Source organism: Brachyhypopomus gauderio, chromosome 13 (assembly GCF_052324685.1).
Source record: "Brachyhypopomus gauderio isolate BG-103 chromosome 13, BGAUD_0.2, whole genome shotgun sequence".
NCBI lineage: Eukaryota > Metazoa > Chordata > Actinopteri > Gymnotiformes > Hypopomidae > Brachyhypopomus > Brachyhypopomus gauderio.
Window position 1 is genome coordinate 11,857,074 of NC_135223.1, and position 16,081 is coordinate 11,873,154.

The window sequence follows — 16,081 nt, forward strand, 5'->3', positions numbered from 1 at the left end:
TCAATACTCTTTAAAGAAAAAAATTGTGATATTTTTTTACGTTATTCTGCTTGACCTACTTTTTGTTTATGGATAGTCAATAGGAATACACTATTTAAAATGTTTAAGGATGGATTCATGAGGAAGTCTTCAGGATGGATGGAAAAGCATCACAGGTCCTGCTTCATGAAGTTGGTTAACATAACACCAAGAACATACACAGCTGTCATCAAAATATAGGATAGTTACTTCAAATTATTAGATAATAATAACATGTTTTCTTTGGTTTGGCATCTTCCGTTTTTTATGTTGAAAATAATAAATAAACAGGGTATGTGTGTCCAAACCTTTGACTGGTAGTATATATATAATAATTTTAAATTCCAGTTGTCATTGTTTTTTCTTTGAAAACCAAGACAAAAATACATTTAGCCTATTTGATTCATGCAATGGTGTAAAAGTGGCAAAATTAATTGAACACTGACAAACTTTTTGTTTGGTTTTGGTTTCGGACAAAAAAATCTCATTTTGGTGCATCCGTAGTAAATACTGATTCCTGTTTTCACCAAACACACAACCACATACATACATACACATGTGCACACAAACACTTCTGCATACTGAGGTATTGTGCTGGTTCCTGTAAGGTGACACACATCCTGTTTTATTGGCTCAAATTCTTCCTGGTCATGACCTCTCTCTCTTTAATCTAAATTACTTTTTAAAATTGAATTTTGTTTAACAATTTGTCTGCATGTTCCCCCACACTCCCTCTCTCACTCCCTCTCTGTGCTACTCATGCGCAAACACACAAATTCACTCACACACAAACTCTACTACAGTGGAATCTTAAGGTCATCCTGAGGTTGTGTGTGTGTGTGTGTGTGTGTGTGTGTGTGTGTGTGTGTGTGTGTGTGTGTGCGTGCGTGCATGTGTGGTTCCAGCTCATTTCCTCACATTCAGTCTGTCCTTGACACACTGTTGGGTTATCAGTCTGTTTCCAAATACACACACACACATATAACACATATACCAGCTTTCACTCAGAGACTAAATAAATTTTGATAAACGGCTTAAAGTTTATTATTTTTTAATTAATATTTCATTATTATTATTTAGTTTAGTCCTCATCAGGGTAAAAGTGCCCAGTTGAATAGAGTGGTGATGTATAATATTATATTAGAATTCTATATTTATAATTCAACCGTATAAAGTTAAATGCAGGTACCATAAGCAGACTAGTGAGTAAATGTCTATCTGTCTGTCCGTAATGGCCTATATATTTGTGGTCTGATTCTCCTCTACGCTGACATGTCTGGTATGGGAAGGTTCAAAGTTTCTGTACACAGTTCCTTCTGTTGTGAGTGTTTGTGTTGTGACTGTGCTCATCAAAAGCATAACAATCAAATGGACAAATTACCAAATGTTAAAACACTTCAACCTAATCTACTGATAGATAACTACTGTTAAAGAGACCCATTTTGGTACCACTTTACTGACGTTTTTAATGGTTAAATTGCAGTCTATATTTTAATAATATAACAGGTGCATATACCATGTGTTTATTTATATATAGCTGCGTGTTCAGTAAGAGCAGATTAAACAATGTCAAGATCCAGCTTGATTTCTGATCATGGTGAGGTTAGTACAGTTGCCAAGGTGATATCAGCAGTCCCACTTGAGTGTGTGTGTATGTGTGTCCATGCGTCCCACTGTTGAAATCACTGCAGAAGCAGAGGAGAGGTGAGATCTTGTTGGGCTAGCACTGGGCTAGCACTCAGCTAACATTGGGCCTCTTTACTCTTCCATTCTTGAGCTCTGGTCTGGAGCAACAGGTGTCTGCACCCAGAACTCTGGCAGAATTCCCAGTGGAATTTGAGGAATGTTCTCTCAGAGTTCCACAGCATCCTTGCTAACAGTGTCTGGGGTCTCAGGGTCCTTTATTCACACTCTGCAAAATGTGTGAACCTCCCAGTAGTTCTTCATTACCTCCTAAGTGTCTCATATGTACTATGTCTCTCAGGAAAACTGTGTGTATATGAGAGCATATGTGTGTAAGTGCTTGTGTGTATGCACGTGTCAGCACGGGGACTCCACATAGTCGTTGTCCAGGCGGGGTCTGAAGGGCGTGGCCAGAGATCGGCTGATAACAATGACGGGTGGCGACAGGCAGTCATCACGACGATGCAGAATGTTCCAGATGAGCATGGCAGCAGCGAGCGTGGCCAGCAGACAGGCAGCGATGTTGATGTAGCAGGAGTAGGATAGCTGTGTGTACGGGCCGATCCGGTAGAACGCCACCAGGCCAATCACCAGGACAAAACCTACAGCAGAAAGAAGACTGTTCAGCCTAACTGCCCTGCCAACAAACACATACGTACATGCATATACACACACACATACACATTCAGAGGTGAAAAGACTGCTCAGCCTAACCAGCCTTCCAAAAAACACACACAAACACTCGGAGGTAAAAAATGTGTCCATCATAGCCACCCTGTCATAGCCACCCTCATACACGCAAACAAACACTCAGAGCTGAACACAGGCAACACAGGATAACAGCTGTCTTGCACTACTTTAACTGGGACCTGAGTGTGCAACGTGATGTAGAAGGACCATGTGTGGTTTAAAGAGATTTGTCACATATCACATGCTAGAAGCACCACTGTGTGTGTGTGTGTGTGTGTGTGTGTGTGTGTGTGTGTGTGTGTGTGTGTGTGTGTGTGTGTGTGTGTGTGTGTGTGTGTGTGTGTGTGTGTGTTAGCAGCACCCAGAAGGGCTTCATTAAGACCATTCTTCATGCCTGGGGCAAGTAAAGTTATTCCTCTGTGCAACCAGTAGTAGTGTCTGTGTGTGGCAAAGCATCCCAATGTAAATGTTGTTGGTACTGCTAGTCCCTGGGAGGGACTCTGCTCTAATCTCCAGTATGACTTCAGTTCCACTCTGCATGGTGTTTTTAGAGCTCAGATTTTTGTTCTGAATTTATTTTGTTAATTTTTTTTATCAATGGAGCTGGAGTCATTGACTGGTTTCAGTGGTTGGTTGAGTAGTTGACTGACAGGCCAGCAAGGGCATTGGCTCTTCCCACTTCCTGTGGAGGAAAGGAAGTGTGTTAATAATACTCTTCCCAGAAATTCAGCAGCCACCCAGTCGAGGATGTGGAAACAGGAGAAATGAATACCTCTCTGTCTCTCTCTCTGTCTCTTGTCTCTCTTTCTGTCTCTTTCTCTGTCTATCTCCCTCTCTGTGTCTCTTTTTTCTGTCTCTCTCTGCCTTTGTGAATCTTTTTTTGGCATGCTGTAATTGCTCTGCTTTCCTTCCCCTTCTCATCCATTCATCCTTCCTTACACCCCTCCCATTCAGCCTAACCTGAATAATCTCTTTCTCTCTCTCTCTCTCTCTCTCTCACACACACACACACACTCACACACACACATAAGTATGACTCCAGGCTGGTCTCCCTGTCTGAGTATGTAATCCGCTCACATTTCCTCTCCATTGTATCTGTGAGTCCTGCTACCTCTGGATCAGTGTCTTAGTATGCCAAGGCCATGTGTGACCACCCAGTGCGTGTGTGTGTGTGTGTGTGTGTGTGTGTGTGTGTGTGTGTGTATGTGTGTATCACCATCCTCCCATGTTTCAAGTCACACTCCTTTGAATGAAGTCTACAAACAGTGAAATCTGTAACCATGGTGATACCTATCCTGTAACCCCAATCATTTTGCTTGTCAGCAGGACTTGGACAAAGCTCCCTGTGGGGCGGTCTGGTCCGGACGTCTCCGAGCCTATCCGCCTGTGTCTACAGGCCCCTCGTCTCCATCTGTGTTTGTAGATCAGCGGGTAGTGGGCTGCTAGCCATTGCCCACGTCATTACCACGGTAACAGTCCCTAGCTAGGAGCAGGGGACAGACCTCAGTGCTGTACACATGCATCCACAAACCACCACAGCTATTAAATATACAAATGAAAGCACAGTAATATTTTTGGCTGAGAATCTAGTATTAACAGTCATTATTATTTGTTCTATTTCTGATTATCCATTATGAAGTTCAGGTCCAAGGGCAGCTTTCAGTACGTTTTAGTGTTTATACACACAGGCCTTAGTTAGTGTTCACATCCGCATGTTTTAGTTAGTGTTCTTTAGTTTACACACCTACTGTAGTTCGTGCTTTAATGCCTGCTTTAGTGTTTGGATGTGTGTGCTTTAGATAGTGTTTGCTTTGGTTAATGTTTACACGTGCGTGATTTAGTTTGATCTTCAGCTACACTCTGTTTCAACAGCATTAGGTTTGAGTCTGTTTCTATTAGGCTCCAACCTGTCTGCCTACAACCTGTCTGCCTACAACCTGTCTTTCTCTCTTTAGCCCTTTTCTGAAGGCCTTGTGACTTTATTTCTCTCTCTCACACACACTTTGTACTATCCCACTTTGAAGATCCAGTTCTGCATCTTTCTCTCTGAGATCACACCTAAGAGATGACCACTGTCTCCTGCTCCCCAGTGCTTATGGGCATGAGTGTGGGCACAGGTGGACACTCCTCTTGTCCACCTGTACGTTACACACTCCTTCAACTGGAGGGAACACTAAATATACGGCGAGGGTCTGCGCGGCGAAAATGACGTAATCGCAGTGGCTCCGCCCGTGCGAGAGGGCGTCGCACGCTGTCGATTCGCAAGGTCGTTCACATCTCGAATTTTGTAACTACGCGCACCAGTTAAACTTAATTAAGTTAAATATTCATACATATAGTCGAAATGATTCGAAATAATGCACTTTTTTATTCACATTATTTAATGGTTGTTTATTTTCAAAACACCCAATCTTAACGTCTTCACGTTCTCTCATGTTTCGTCCTGGAATTACAAGAGGTTTGTATTTGTTAACGTAATGCAAGAGAACTGTTCAGTCAGATAGCTATTTGTTGTGAAACGATGTAGTTACAATTTCAAGCATTTTCAAGTACTTTAGCCTAAATTCCAGCACTTTTCAAACCTTTATTACTTTAATCATTTAATGTACAGGACATGTTTTCTTTGAAGGAAGTTTGTTTTTATCTGTTTGCTTGTTGAAAAATGTTTTCACTTGAAATTACTGACAGATCCATAAGAAAATATTGCTTTATTCATTTAAGCATTAAATAATATACACTGTGTTAGATCTTGGTTCAATAGGCTATGTGCAATCATTTCAATGTTTTAATAAACATTGAACCAGTCCTGCCCTCGGCTTGTAGCAAATTAGCTTTTTTTGGCCCTCGGTGTATTTGACTTTGACATCCCTGGCGTAGAGGATGGAGGCATCGGTAGTGGTGCAGGTGTAGAGGGTGGGGGTCGCTGGTGGTGGTGGTGGTGGTGTGGGTGTAGAGAGTGGGGACGTCGGTTGTGGTGCAGGTGTAGAGAGTGGGGGTTGCTGGTGGTGGTGGTGCGGGTGTAGAGAGTGGGGGTCGCTGGTGGTGGTGGTGGTGGTGCAGGTGTAGAGAGTGGGGGTCGCTGGTGGTGGTGGTGGTGGTGGTGCGGGTGTAGAGGGTGGGGGTCGCTGGTGGTGGTGCGGGTGTAGAGAGTGGGGGTCGCTGGTGGTGGTGGTGTGGGTGTAGAGGGTGGGGGTCACTGGTGGTGGTGGTGGTGGTGGTGCGGATGTAGAGAGTGGGGGTCGCTGGTGGTGGTGGTGCGGGTGTAGATGGTGGGGGTCGCTGGTGGTAGTGGTGGTGGTGTGGGTGTAGAGAGTAGGGGGCATCGGTGGTGGTGGTGCAGGTGTAGAGTGTGATCTGTAGCGATACGGGTGTATGTATCTGCAATACTAGGTAATTCTAGGTAAGTCACTCTGGATAAGAGCGTCTGCTAAATGCCCTAAAGGTAAATGTGTAGAGGGTTGGGGCATCTGTGATGGTGGGGGTGTATGGCTAGATTGGCGGTGTCCATTTGGGAGTTTCCCTTGGCTTCCAGGGAAACTCTGTTGCTCTGTAGTTTATAGTGTGTGTGTGTGTGTGTGTGTGTGTGTGTGTGTGTGTGTGTGTGTGTGTGTGTGTGTGTGAAGGGAGGAGAGAGAGAGAGATTGTCTCTGACAAAATAAAAAATGTCTTTGTTTCTTCCTAGAAATTACGTAAGCAGAAAGACTACAGCAGAGTTAATTAACACACCAGCTTCTCTCACCCAACTTACACAGATACACATACATAGAGCTTGAAGCTCTCTTGTTTTGTCCTGGTTAAACATCCTCTTCTATCTATATTTCTGTGACTATCCTGGCCACATTATCAAACACACCAGTTGTCCTCTGTATTCTAAAAATACATTCCCTCAGTCTCATTTATGCACTAATTTTTTTACATTAACACTTGGAGATTGTGCTCATACTGTATTTTACTGTCCTAGAAACACACACACTCAGCTGCAGTGTTTGAAGCATGTTGCACAGTCCCTGTCCCCCCCCCCCTTTCCTCTACATAACAGGTAGTGGCAGGCATTTCCCTCAGCAGAACAGGGATATCCTGGCGCCTGGCTGACGCTAGTGCACGCTCGCCTTTCTCTGGTGCTCCCTCCCTCTGTCCCTCCCTCCGTACGGCTAAAAATAACCCCTCGCACGCCAATAACAAACACGCACATTAATAACAACACCAGCGGTGCACTGCCATTCCCACAGTGAGAGCCACGCTCCTGATGCCCTGGTGCCCCTCACACACACCAGCCCACACGTAGCTGATGGTTCTGCTGCCACACACAGCCACTGCGTCATTAACGCTTCCTGATAAGAACACAGACACTTCCCTAATATAGATATTAGTGTGTTAATAACCTAGTTGTTACAACCTGTGTGGCCTTGGAAGAAAGAACAGAGATAACTAATCTGTTCTCCATTTTGTAGGCATGGAACTTGAACTGGGTTTTTTATTATGGAATGGAAAGATATCTCACAAATGTTTTAAATGTCTTCTCTCATCTAACGTGGTTTTTGTGTAGGCATTTGAGGAACCATTGAGTTATAAAAAGGAAACTATTCTCTAAATATTTGGCAGTTACCTGTATTGGAACAATACTAATCCCAAATACATGCAACTGTAACCTAACAACACTCTCACCAAATACACACCACTGTAACCTAACACCCTCACCAAATACACACCACTGTAACCTAACAACACTCTCACCAAATACACACCACTGTAACCTAACACCCTCACCAAATACACACCACTGTAACCTAACAACACCCTCACCAAATACACACCACTGTAACCTAACAACACTCTCATCAGACACACACCACTGCAACCTAACAACACCCTCACCAAATACACACCACTGTAACCTAACAGCACCCTCACCAAATACACACCACTGTAACCTAACAACACTCATCAGACACACCACTGCAACCTAACAACACCCTCAACGAATACACACCACTGTAACCTAACAACACTCTCATCAGACACACACTATTGCAACCTAACAACACCCTCAACGAATACACACTACTGCAACCTAACACCCTCAACGAATACACACCACTGTAACCTAACAACACTCATCAGAAACACACCACTGCAACCTACCAACACTCTCACCAAATACACACCACTGTAACCTAACAACACTCTCATCAGACACACACCACTATAACCTAACAACACCCTCACCAAATACACACCACTGTAACCTAACATCACCCTCACCAAATACACACCACTGTAACCTAACAGCACCCTCACCAAATACACACCACTGTAACCTAACAACACTCTCATCAGACACACACCACTGCAACCTAACAACACCCTCACCAATTACACACCACTGCAACCTAACAGCACCCTCACCAAATACACACCACTGTAACCTAACAACACTCTCATCAGACACACCACTGCAACATAACACCCTCAACGAATACACACCACTGTAACCTAACAACACTCTCATCAGACACACACTACTGCAACCTAACAACACCCTCAACGAATACACACTACTGCAACCTAACACCCTCAACGAATACACACCACTCTAACCTAACAACACTCATCAGAAACACACCACTGCAACCTACCAACACTCTCACCAAATATACACCACTGTAACCAGGCCCGTTGACAGTCTTGCTAGGGCCCGGGACAAGAACGTTTAATGTGCCCCCCCTCCCTCCGGCGCACGTCATTTGAAATTCGTCATTTGACAATCCTTCTGTTGGGTCATAGCTGTTTCTGACAGCTGACTGGTTTATACTTGACGCGGCGCGAGGGTTCGCGCGAAAATGACGTAATCGCAGTGGCACCGCCCGTGTGCGAGGCCCTCGCGCACTGCCCATTAGGGGTGGGCGATACTCTGAATTTTGGTATCGATACGATACCGATATGATACTGGTCAGTATCGCCGATATCGATACCGATACCGATACTTCCAAACCGTTGGGGGGGGGGGGGGGGGGGGGGGGGCGATACTTTTTACTTTAAATTATAATCCATTAATATAATAATTTATATATTTTTGCTGATGCTGGTCCAGCGTGTCGCATGCCAGTGATTATGCCTCGTGCCAATGGTGGCACGCGTGCCATAGGTTGCCGACTCCTGCTGTAGACGGTCAACCAGTTTCAGCTGTGGAAAATTCAATTAAAACAGGCGAATACACCACAATTAAGTCAACTACATGAAAGTCTGATGTATGGAAGTCATATTCCATTGTAATTAATGGAGAGGGAAATCGGCTTGTTGTGATTGATATCAGAAAGTGTTGGTGTACGTCACCTGACGGCATGTGTTTGGACTGTGGTAAGAAATGGGACAGCGCGATCCATCGCTATATTGCTGTTTTAATAAATACATAAGAAAATTTCAAGTACTAAATCTAATTAATTCAATTCATATTAGGATTGCGGGCGGGGGGCGACAGAAATGTGTATGTGGCGGGCGGATGCGGGATTAAAACAACCGATTTTTTGGCCGGTGCGGGCGGGAGCGAGACTAAAACAAGCAGGTGTGGGTGGGAGCGGAATTAAAACAAGCGATTTTTTGGCGGGAGCGGGATTAAAACAAGCGGGAGCGGGCGGGAGCGGGATTAAAAAAGCAGTCCCGCGCAGACCTCTAAACTGCAGCAAAAGAATCGATATTTTCGCCGCGGTATCGATCCGATACCGATCCTCACCTTTGTATCGATACTATCGATATAAATATCGATCCGCCCACCCCTACTGTCCATTCGCGAGGTCGTGCACCTCTTGACTTTTGTCACTTCGCGCGCGACGCGCTTCAGCGCAATGAACAAAGTCATGTTTGCAGGGTTCATACACCTTTATAATGTGGAATTAAAGCACCTGTACTTCACTTTAAAGGTCCATTTCAATATTTTCCAGCACGTTAAACTTAATTAAGTTAAATATTTATACATATACTCGAAATAATTCGCTTTTTATCACATTATTTAATGGTTGTTTATTTTCAAAACGCCCAATCTTAACGTCTTCACGAGAACTGTTCAGTCAGACAGCTATTTGTTGTGAAACGAAGTAGTTACAATTTCAAGCATTTTCAAGTACTTTAGCCTAAATTCCAGCACTTTTCAAACCTGGAACACAATGCAACATTAAAATTCGTCAGGTAAATGTCTTCCTTTCTTTTCTGCGCTCCAGATTTCTGTATTTACTTTAACTATCCACCACTGTATTTCCCGCTGTTGTGCGGGTACCAGCCGGTTACGGTCGGTGCTGGATCAAACCATTTTCCAGTGGGATGCGGGGGTGTATGCACTTAATCGAAAATATGCAGATAGGTAAAAAAACATACATATTTTAGCCATTGAGTTTATTTTGAGTACAGAATTTTATATTAATGAAAGATTTCAAGATTATTTAAAAATTATAGACTTTAAATAAAAAATAAATTGCTGGGCTCTTTGATGGGCCCCCCTGGCCCTGGGGCCCGGGACAACAGACCCGGTTGTCCCCCCCTGTCGACGGGGCTGACTGTAACCTAACAACACTCTCATCAGACACACACCACTATAACCTAACAACACCCTCACTAAATACACACCACTGTAACCTAATACCCTCACCAAATACACACCACTGTAACCTAACAGCACCCTCACCAAATACACACCACTGTAACCTAACAACACTCTCATCAGACACACACCACTGCAACCTAACAACACCCTCACCAAATACACACCACTGTAACCTAACAGCACCCTCACCAAATACACACCACTGTAACCTAACAACACTCTCATCAGACACACCACTGCAACCTAACAACACCCTCAACGAATACACACCACTGTAACCTAACAACACTCTCATCAGACACACACTACTGCAACCTAACAACACCCTCAACGAATACACACTACTGCAACCTAACACCCTCAACGAATACACACCACTGTAACCTAACAACACTCTCATCAGACACACACTACTGCAACCTAACAACACCCTCAACGAATACACACTACTGCAACCTAACACCCTCAACGAATACACACCACTGTAACCTAACAACACTCATCAGAAACACACCACTGCAACCTACCAACACTCTCACCAAATACACACCACTGTAACCTAACAACACTCTCATCAGACACACACCACTATAACCTAACAACACCCTCACCAAATACACACCACTGTAACCTAACAACACTCATCAGACACACACCACTATAAACTAACAACACCCTCACCAAATACACACCACTGTACCCTAACAACACTCATCAGACACACACCACTATAACCTAACAACACCCTCACCAAATACACACCACTATAACCTAACAACACCCTCACCAAATACACACCACTGTACCCTTACAATACCCTGACCAGATACTCACCACTGTAACCTGAAAGTGTATTTATTTATTTATTTAATGTGATGATGAGCAGGAGGGGCATTTATTTACGTATGTATTTAATGCAATGATGAGTAGAACATATTTATGTACTTATGTATTTAATCTGATGACAAACAGAACGTGCATTTATTTATTTCTTTATTCAATGCGATGACTAGCAGAATGTGTATTTTTTTATTTATGTATTTAATGCAATGACTAGCAGAATGGGTATTTATTTATTTATTTATTTGTGTATTTTGTGCGATGCCAAGCAGAACATGTATTTATTTATTTATGTATTTAATTTGATGACTAGCAGAACGGGAATTTATTTATTTATGTATTTAATGCGATGATGAGCAGAATGTGTTTAATATATCAGAAGTGTTCTGACTGACTCTTGAAAATGTTCTGCATGATTCCATGGGAAGGTTTCTCTTCAGCAGAGCAGTGGAGAGTGTGGAAGTAGCACACCTGTATGAGTGTCAGTACACATGAGAAGGTCCAGGAGTTGGACAGGCTTGGGAAGTTCCAGATCCCTGAGAATGACTGGCCTAGCACGGGAGCTTCCTGCGCTCCAAGGAACCTTTTACTTTACACAGATAAATCCCTGTGTCTACCCACCCTGATGATCTGACCACACCCCTTTGTGGTTCTAGAGAAGATCAGACTTCCGTCCAAAAAGAGGGCTAAATCTCACAGTGGTGGTTCTGTGTATCCGGACGGTTTGGCCTCAAGTTTATAGGCTGGAATTTACTTGCTACCCTGTTATCAGTTAAGACATTCCCCACTGATAAATTGTAAAAAAAAAAAAAAAAAAAATGTAAACCACCAGAAACATGCTGATACACCAGAGCAGAATCAGTGTCCATTGCATCCAACCCCAGATAAATCAATATGTCTCACTTTTCCAGCTCAGACAGCCACAGAGAAGGCAGAACGTCTAACAGTACTATTTCAGACAGCCCCAGATAAATCCATGTGTCTGACAGTTCCATTTCAGACAGCCCCAGATAAATCAGAGGGTCAGACAGTTTCAATTCAGACAGCACAAGATAAATCAGAGCGTCAGACAGTTCCAGTTCAGACAGCACAAGATAAATCAGAGCGTCAGACAGTTCCAGTTCAGACAGCACAAGATAAATCAGAGCGTCAGACAGTTCCAGTTCAGACAGCACAAGATAAATCAGAGCGTCAGACAGTTCCAGTTCAGACAGCACAAGATAAATCAGAGCGTCAGACAGTTCCAGTTCAGACAGCATTAGATAAATCAGAGGGTCAGACAGTTCCAGTTCAGACAGCACAAGATAAATCAAATTGTCTGACCGTTCCAGTTCAGACAGTCCCAGGTAAATCAGATTGTCTGACCGTTCCAGTTCAGACAGTCCCAGATAAATCAGATTGTCTGACCATTCCAGTTCAGACAGCCCCAGATAAATCAAATTGTCTGACCGTTCCAGTTCAGACAGTCCCAGGTAAATCAGATTGTCTGACCGTTCCAGTTCAGACAGTCCCAGATAAATCAGATTGTCTGACAGTTCCAGTTCAGACAGCTGGTTCCCAAATGTTCGTTCTTTGTTCTCCAGCTAACACGTTACTGCTAAACTCATCTACTGATCATATGCTGTGCAGAACCTTGGCTCTCATCTAACCTATAATACATCTCCATGTAAGGGCACCCTGTTCTGGAAAACACCTCGATAATCACCCAACTGCGCACGCACACAACCCCACCCACACGCTCGGGCTGGCCTGGTCTTAGCACACGCGTGGGCAGGTCTCTCTAAGAACATTGGATTTGATCTGATAAGCTTCAGCTGGGTTCCTGCAGAGTTCTTTTCCTCCCTGTCTACTTCCTGTTTGATTTGTGGGTGGTCTCCATGTGCTGGAGCTGTTAGAGATTCTCAGAGCTTCGTTTTTTCTGTTCCCTCTGCCCCAAAACACAGCACTCTGAAGAGCAGAGACACAGCAGAACCTTCTCTGCTCCACGTGTCAGACACAGCCATCTTAGCTGGGCTGAAGACCAGTGGAGCAGCTACGTGAGAGGGTCTGTTATTACTGGTGTGTCCCACTCCGAATATGCCCTGTTTAGGTTTCTTTTGTTTGTTTGTTTTTGTGTGAACTCTTTGGAGATCTAGGTGTTCATGAGAGAGGTGTTTGCGTGTGTGTTTGCGTGTGTGTGTGTGTGTGTGTGTGTGTGTGTGTGTGTGTGTGTGTGTGTGTGTGTGTGTGTGTGTGTGTGTGTGTGTGTGTGTGTGTGTGTGTGTGTGTGAGAAGACTCTTATAATGTCTCAGTTCCAGCTGGGTCAGGTGGAGAATGACAACTCTAAACTACAGAATCTGAAGGAAACTGAAGGAGCTCAACCAGGAATACAGAGCCCGATTTGTACACTACATACACACTTGTAGAGTGTGTTGGGTACGTTTGGATGTGTATGGGTTTGGTTCATTTACGTGTGTGTGGAGTACATTAGGTACATTTACGTATGTATGTGTGTGTGGAGCGGTTTGGTTCAGTTCATGATGACAGTGGTGGACAGAACCCTGTCAGTCTTCAGGGTTCATGTGTACTCACTAGCAAGCTGGAACAGGGCGGCGATGGCCTCCTCCCACCACTGAGAATCCTGGGTAATGCGGTTTATCTTCAGAACCCCCAACAAGAAGATCAGCTGGCCCACTGTCAGAGCCACCGTTGCCATCAGGTTGCATGCCCGCATCATGTCAAACTGAACTAGGATCAGAAATGCAAAGCATTTGAGCTTTACAGAAACTAATGGCTAACTCATCTGAGATGAGATCTATAGATTTTTACAGGACTGGCAAACTGGACTGGAGCCTAGAATAAGTAGAGAGTGATGCTTAATAAGTAGAGAGTAACTGATGCTTAATAAAGAACTTAGATGTTCCAGACAGTTTTGGAGCTGATTTATATTTTAATGTACATGTAAGATGAGGAATGCCAGTCTGCTCTACGTTTAAACTTGATTTTAAGCTGTGAGGAAAATCCGCTCCTAATTCTGATCAGACTGAGACTGGGGAAGGCGAACATCCCAACATGCTGGTATATTAGTCTCCACATCCTGAGAGCACAGCAAATCATCCAGTGCATCCAAACATTACTAGTCATAAATATACGTTAGTAATTACTACGAATTATTTGTAGTCAGTATACTTGAACAGTTATCGGGACGCATTAATATCGATCAGTATACATTACTAGTGATCAATTCGCATTTTTTGTCATCAGTCATCCTGTCATGGTGCTTTAAACATTATATTACATTGTTAGTGAATTCAATGGAAAACTAAAGTAAGATCAGAAATGAGTATATCTCTGGAGCTGTGTGGATGTGTGTGTGTGTATGTTGGGGGAGGAAGATCTGAATCACAGGGACCTGGAGTGTTTGGAGCCCAACCAAAGGTTTGTGTGTGTTTGTATGTGTACAGAAGATTCTTAATGCAGGAGTGTGAGGGGTGGTAGTATGTTTGTGCTGTGTGTGTTTAGTATGCTAAAGTCAGGTGTGTGTATAGAATATACTAAAGGCAGATGTCTCATTCACTTTGTACCATGTGGCCTTTACTTCCTGCTACCCATGATCCTTTGCTATGTTCTTCCGTTTCCGTTCTTCTGTGTCTAAATGTGGACATGCAGACAGACATGCCACAGTGCATACTGCATAATGCTCAGTGCATTGAGTTTGAGTCTCTGTAACATGTAGTGCCACAACTATTTATTACGTCTGGTCATGTGACAGCCAGTGATGGTGCTGATGGTGCAATTTATATTCGTGCAGTTGATGACTGATATGATCGATATGACTGAGATAATAATGATTTGAATGACCGATGAATGATGTGATCAATACAACTGCCACTGGAATAATAATTCACTGAGCGTCGAAACTCTCTGAAGAGTCAAAAAAGTCTGAAGGTGTAGGACTGTCTGTATCGCCACACCCTGCCTGTTGAAGTGCTATGGAATGAGGAGTGTGTGAGTCAGCTTCCCAGCAAGTGGAATGTTTCAGGCCATCTAAATCCATCACCTGATAACTTTAACATGCCCTGTGCATCCTTTCTTACATTAATGAACTCAGTACGTCAGCAATGAATAATGCACACACACACAGGCTCACACTCACGTTTGACGGTGCTACGTGACTCCTGGTACCCGGCGAGGTCTGCTCCCCAGCCGAGCCTCTGGCACGGCGTGTCTGCTTGCGGGCGTGCGTGAGCCCCGTTGTCGTCTCCGTCATCGTGCAGGCAGACGGTCCAGAGGCCCACGCTGCGTTTGCGTCCGTCCTCCAGCGCCTGCAGGACCCAGCCGGAGCTGAGTGCCGCCGTGACGTTGAGCAGCAGGGAGAGCAGCGCGGCTCCGGCCGCGAGGAGCAGCAGCCTGCCCACAGCCATATGCCCCTCACGCCCACCGCACCCTGCCCGGGCACCGCCCTCGCCCCCCACCGAGGCCACACGCGTGGAGCCCCGCTTCCTCTCTGACACACACACACACAAACGCATGCAAGGAGACTCGTGTGCTGGGAGAGCTTAGCTAGAGAACATCTCCGCTCATTCTCGCTCGCGTGTGTGAGTGTTTTCTCTTGTTCATGTATGTGAGTGTTTCTGAGGTATCGAGATCTTCTGGGCTCACTAGCCCTCTTCGCTCTTTGGGGAGGCACACACACGCACGGTTGTCCAAAGAACCTTCACAGCCATTACAAACCCACACAAACACTCGCCCACACACTCTGTGTCTTTCAGACACTCCCGCTCTGATTCTTTTTTAACTCACTCACTCTGTGCTGGCCTGCGGTGACTGTCCCGTGGAAGCTGGAATGCAAGGAACTTCTTTCACAGACTCCTCTTTCTCTCTCTCCCTCTCTCTGTCTCTCGATAAAATCCTTTTCTGTTTAGATCCAGCTACTCTCCATTGCTGTGTTGCTCTGAATATCACTCTGCCGGGGTCCCTTTTGCCGCTGTTTCTCTCCGTTCGTGGCAATCTTTTACTGTGGCGGTCTCTCCCTCAGAGCTGGGAGCTTGATTGGGGGGTGGCTTCTTTGTGTTCCTCTCTGTTTTCCTCAGAGACAGAGATCTGTCTGATGTGGTTGCATACTCTCTCAACCTCTCCCTGCCCTTCTCTCCCTCCCTATGTCCACTCCCCTCTCTCTCTCTCTCTCCCTCTCTCTCTCTCTCTCTCTCTCCCTCTTTACCCTCTCTTTCTCTCACGCTCCCTCTTCCCTCTTCCTGTTCTATCAAGCATAATTT

At 44.5% G+C, this 16,081-nt stretch overlaps 2 protein-coding genes across 4 annotated transcripts in view; one reads left to right on the forward strand and one right to left on the reverse strand.

Moving 5' to 3' along the window:
* ift140 (intraflagellar transport 140 homolog (Chlamydomonas)) overlaps positions 1-16,081 on the forward strand; it is a 44,506-nt gene that overhangs the window by 17,890 nt on the left and 10,535 nt on the right. The gene's annotated exons all lie outside the window — the stretch shown is intronic.
* On the reverse strand, positions 1,455-15,964 carry tmem204 (transmembrane protein 204). Its single transcript, XM_076970930.1, has 3 exons — positions 14,962-15,964; positions 13,398-13,553; positions 1,455-2,303 (listed from the first exon to the last, which is right to left on the reverse strand). The coding sequence occupies exons 1-3, from the start codon at positions 15,335-15,337 to the stop codon at positions 2,059-2,061; spliced, it is 777 nt and encodes a 258-aa protein (XP_076827045.1). The 5' UTR covers positions 15,338-15,964; the 3' UTR covers positions 1,455-2,058.

Excerpts from the sequence above, each read along its gene's own strand:
- tmem204 (XM_076970930.1), bottom strand. The coding sequence starts at position 15,337 with ATGCGTTTGTGTGTGTGTGTGTCAGAGAGGAAGCGGGGCTCCACGCGT. Across the intron at positions 13,554-14,961 it reads GTCACGTAGCACCGTCAAAC|TTCAGTTTGACATGATGCGG; the intron begins GTGAGTGTGAGC and ends TTCTGATCCTAG. Across the intron at positions 2,304-13,397 it reads CGCCCTGTTCCAGCTTGCTA|GTTTTGTCCTGGTGATTGGC; the intron begins GTGAGTACACAT and ends TTTCTGCTGTAG.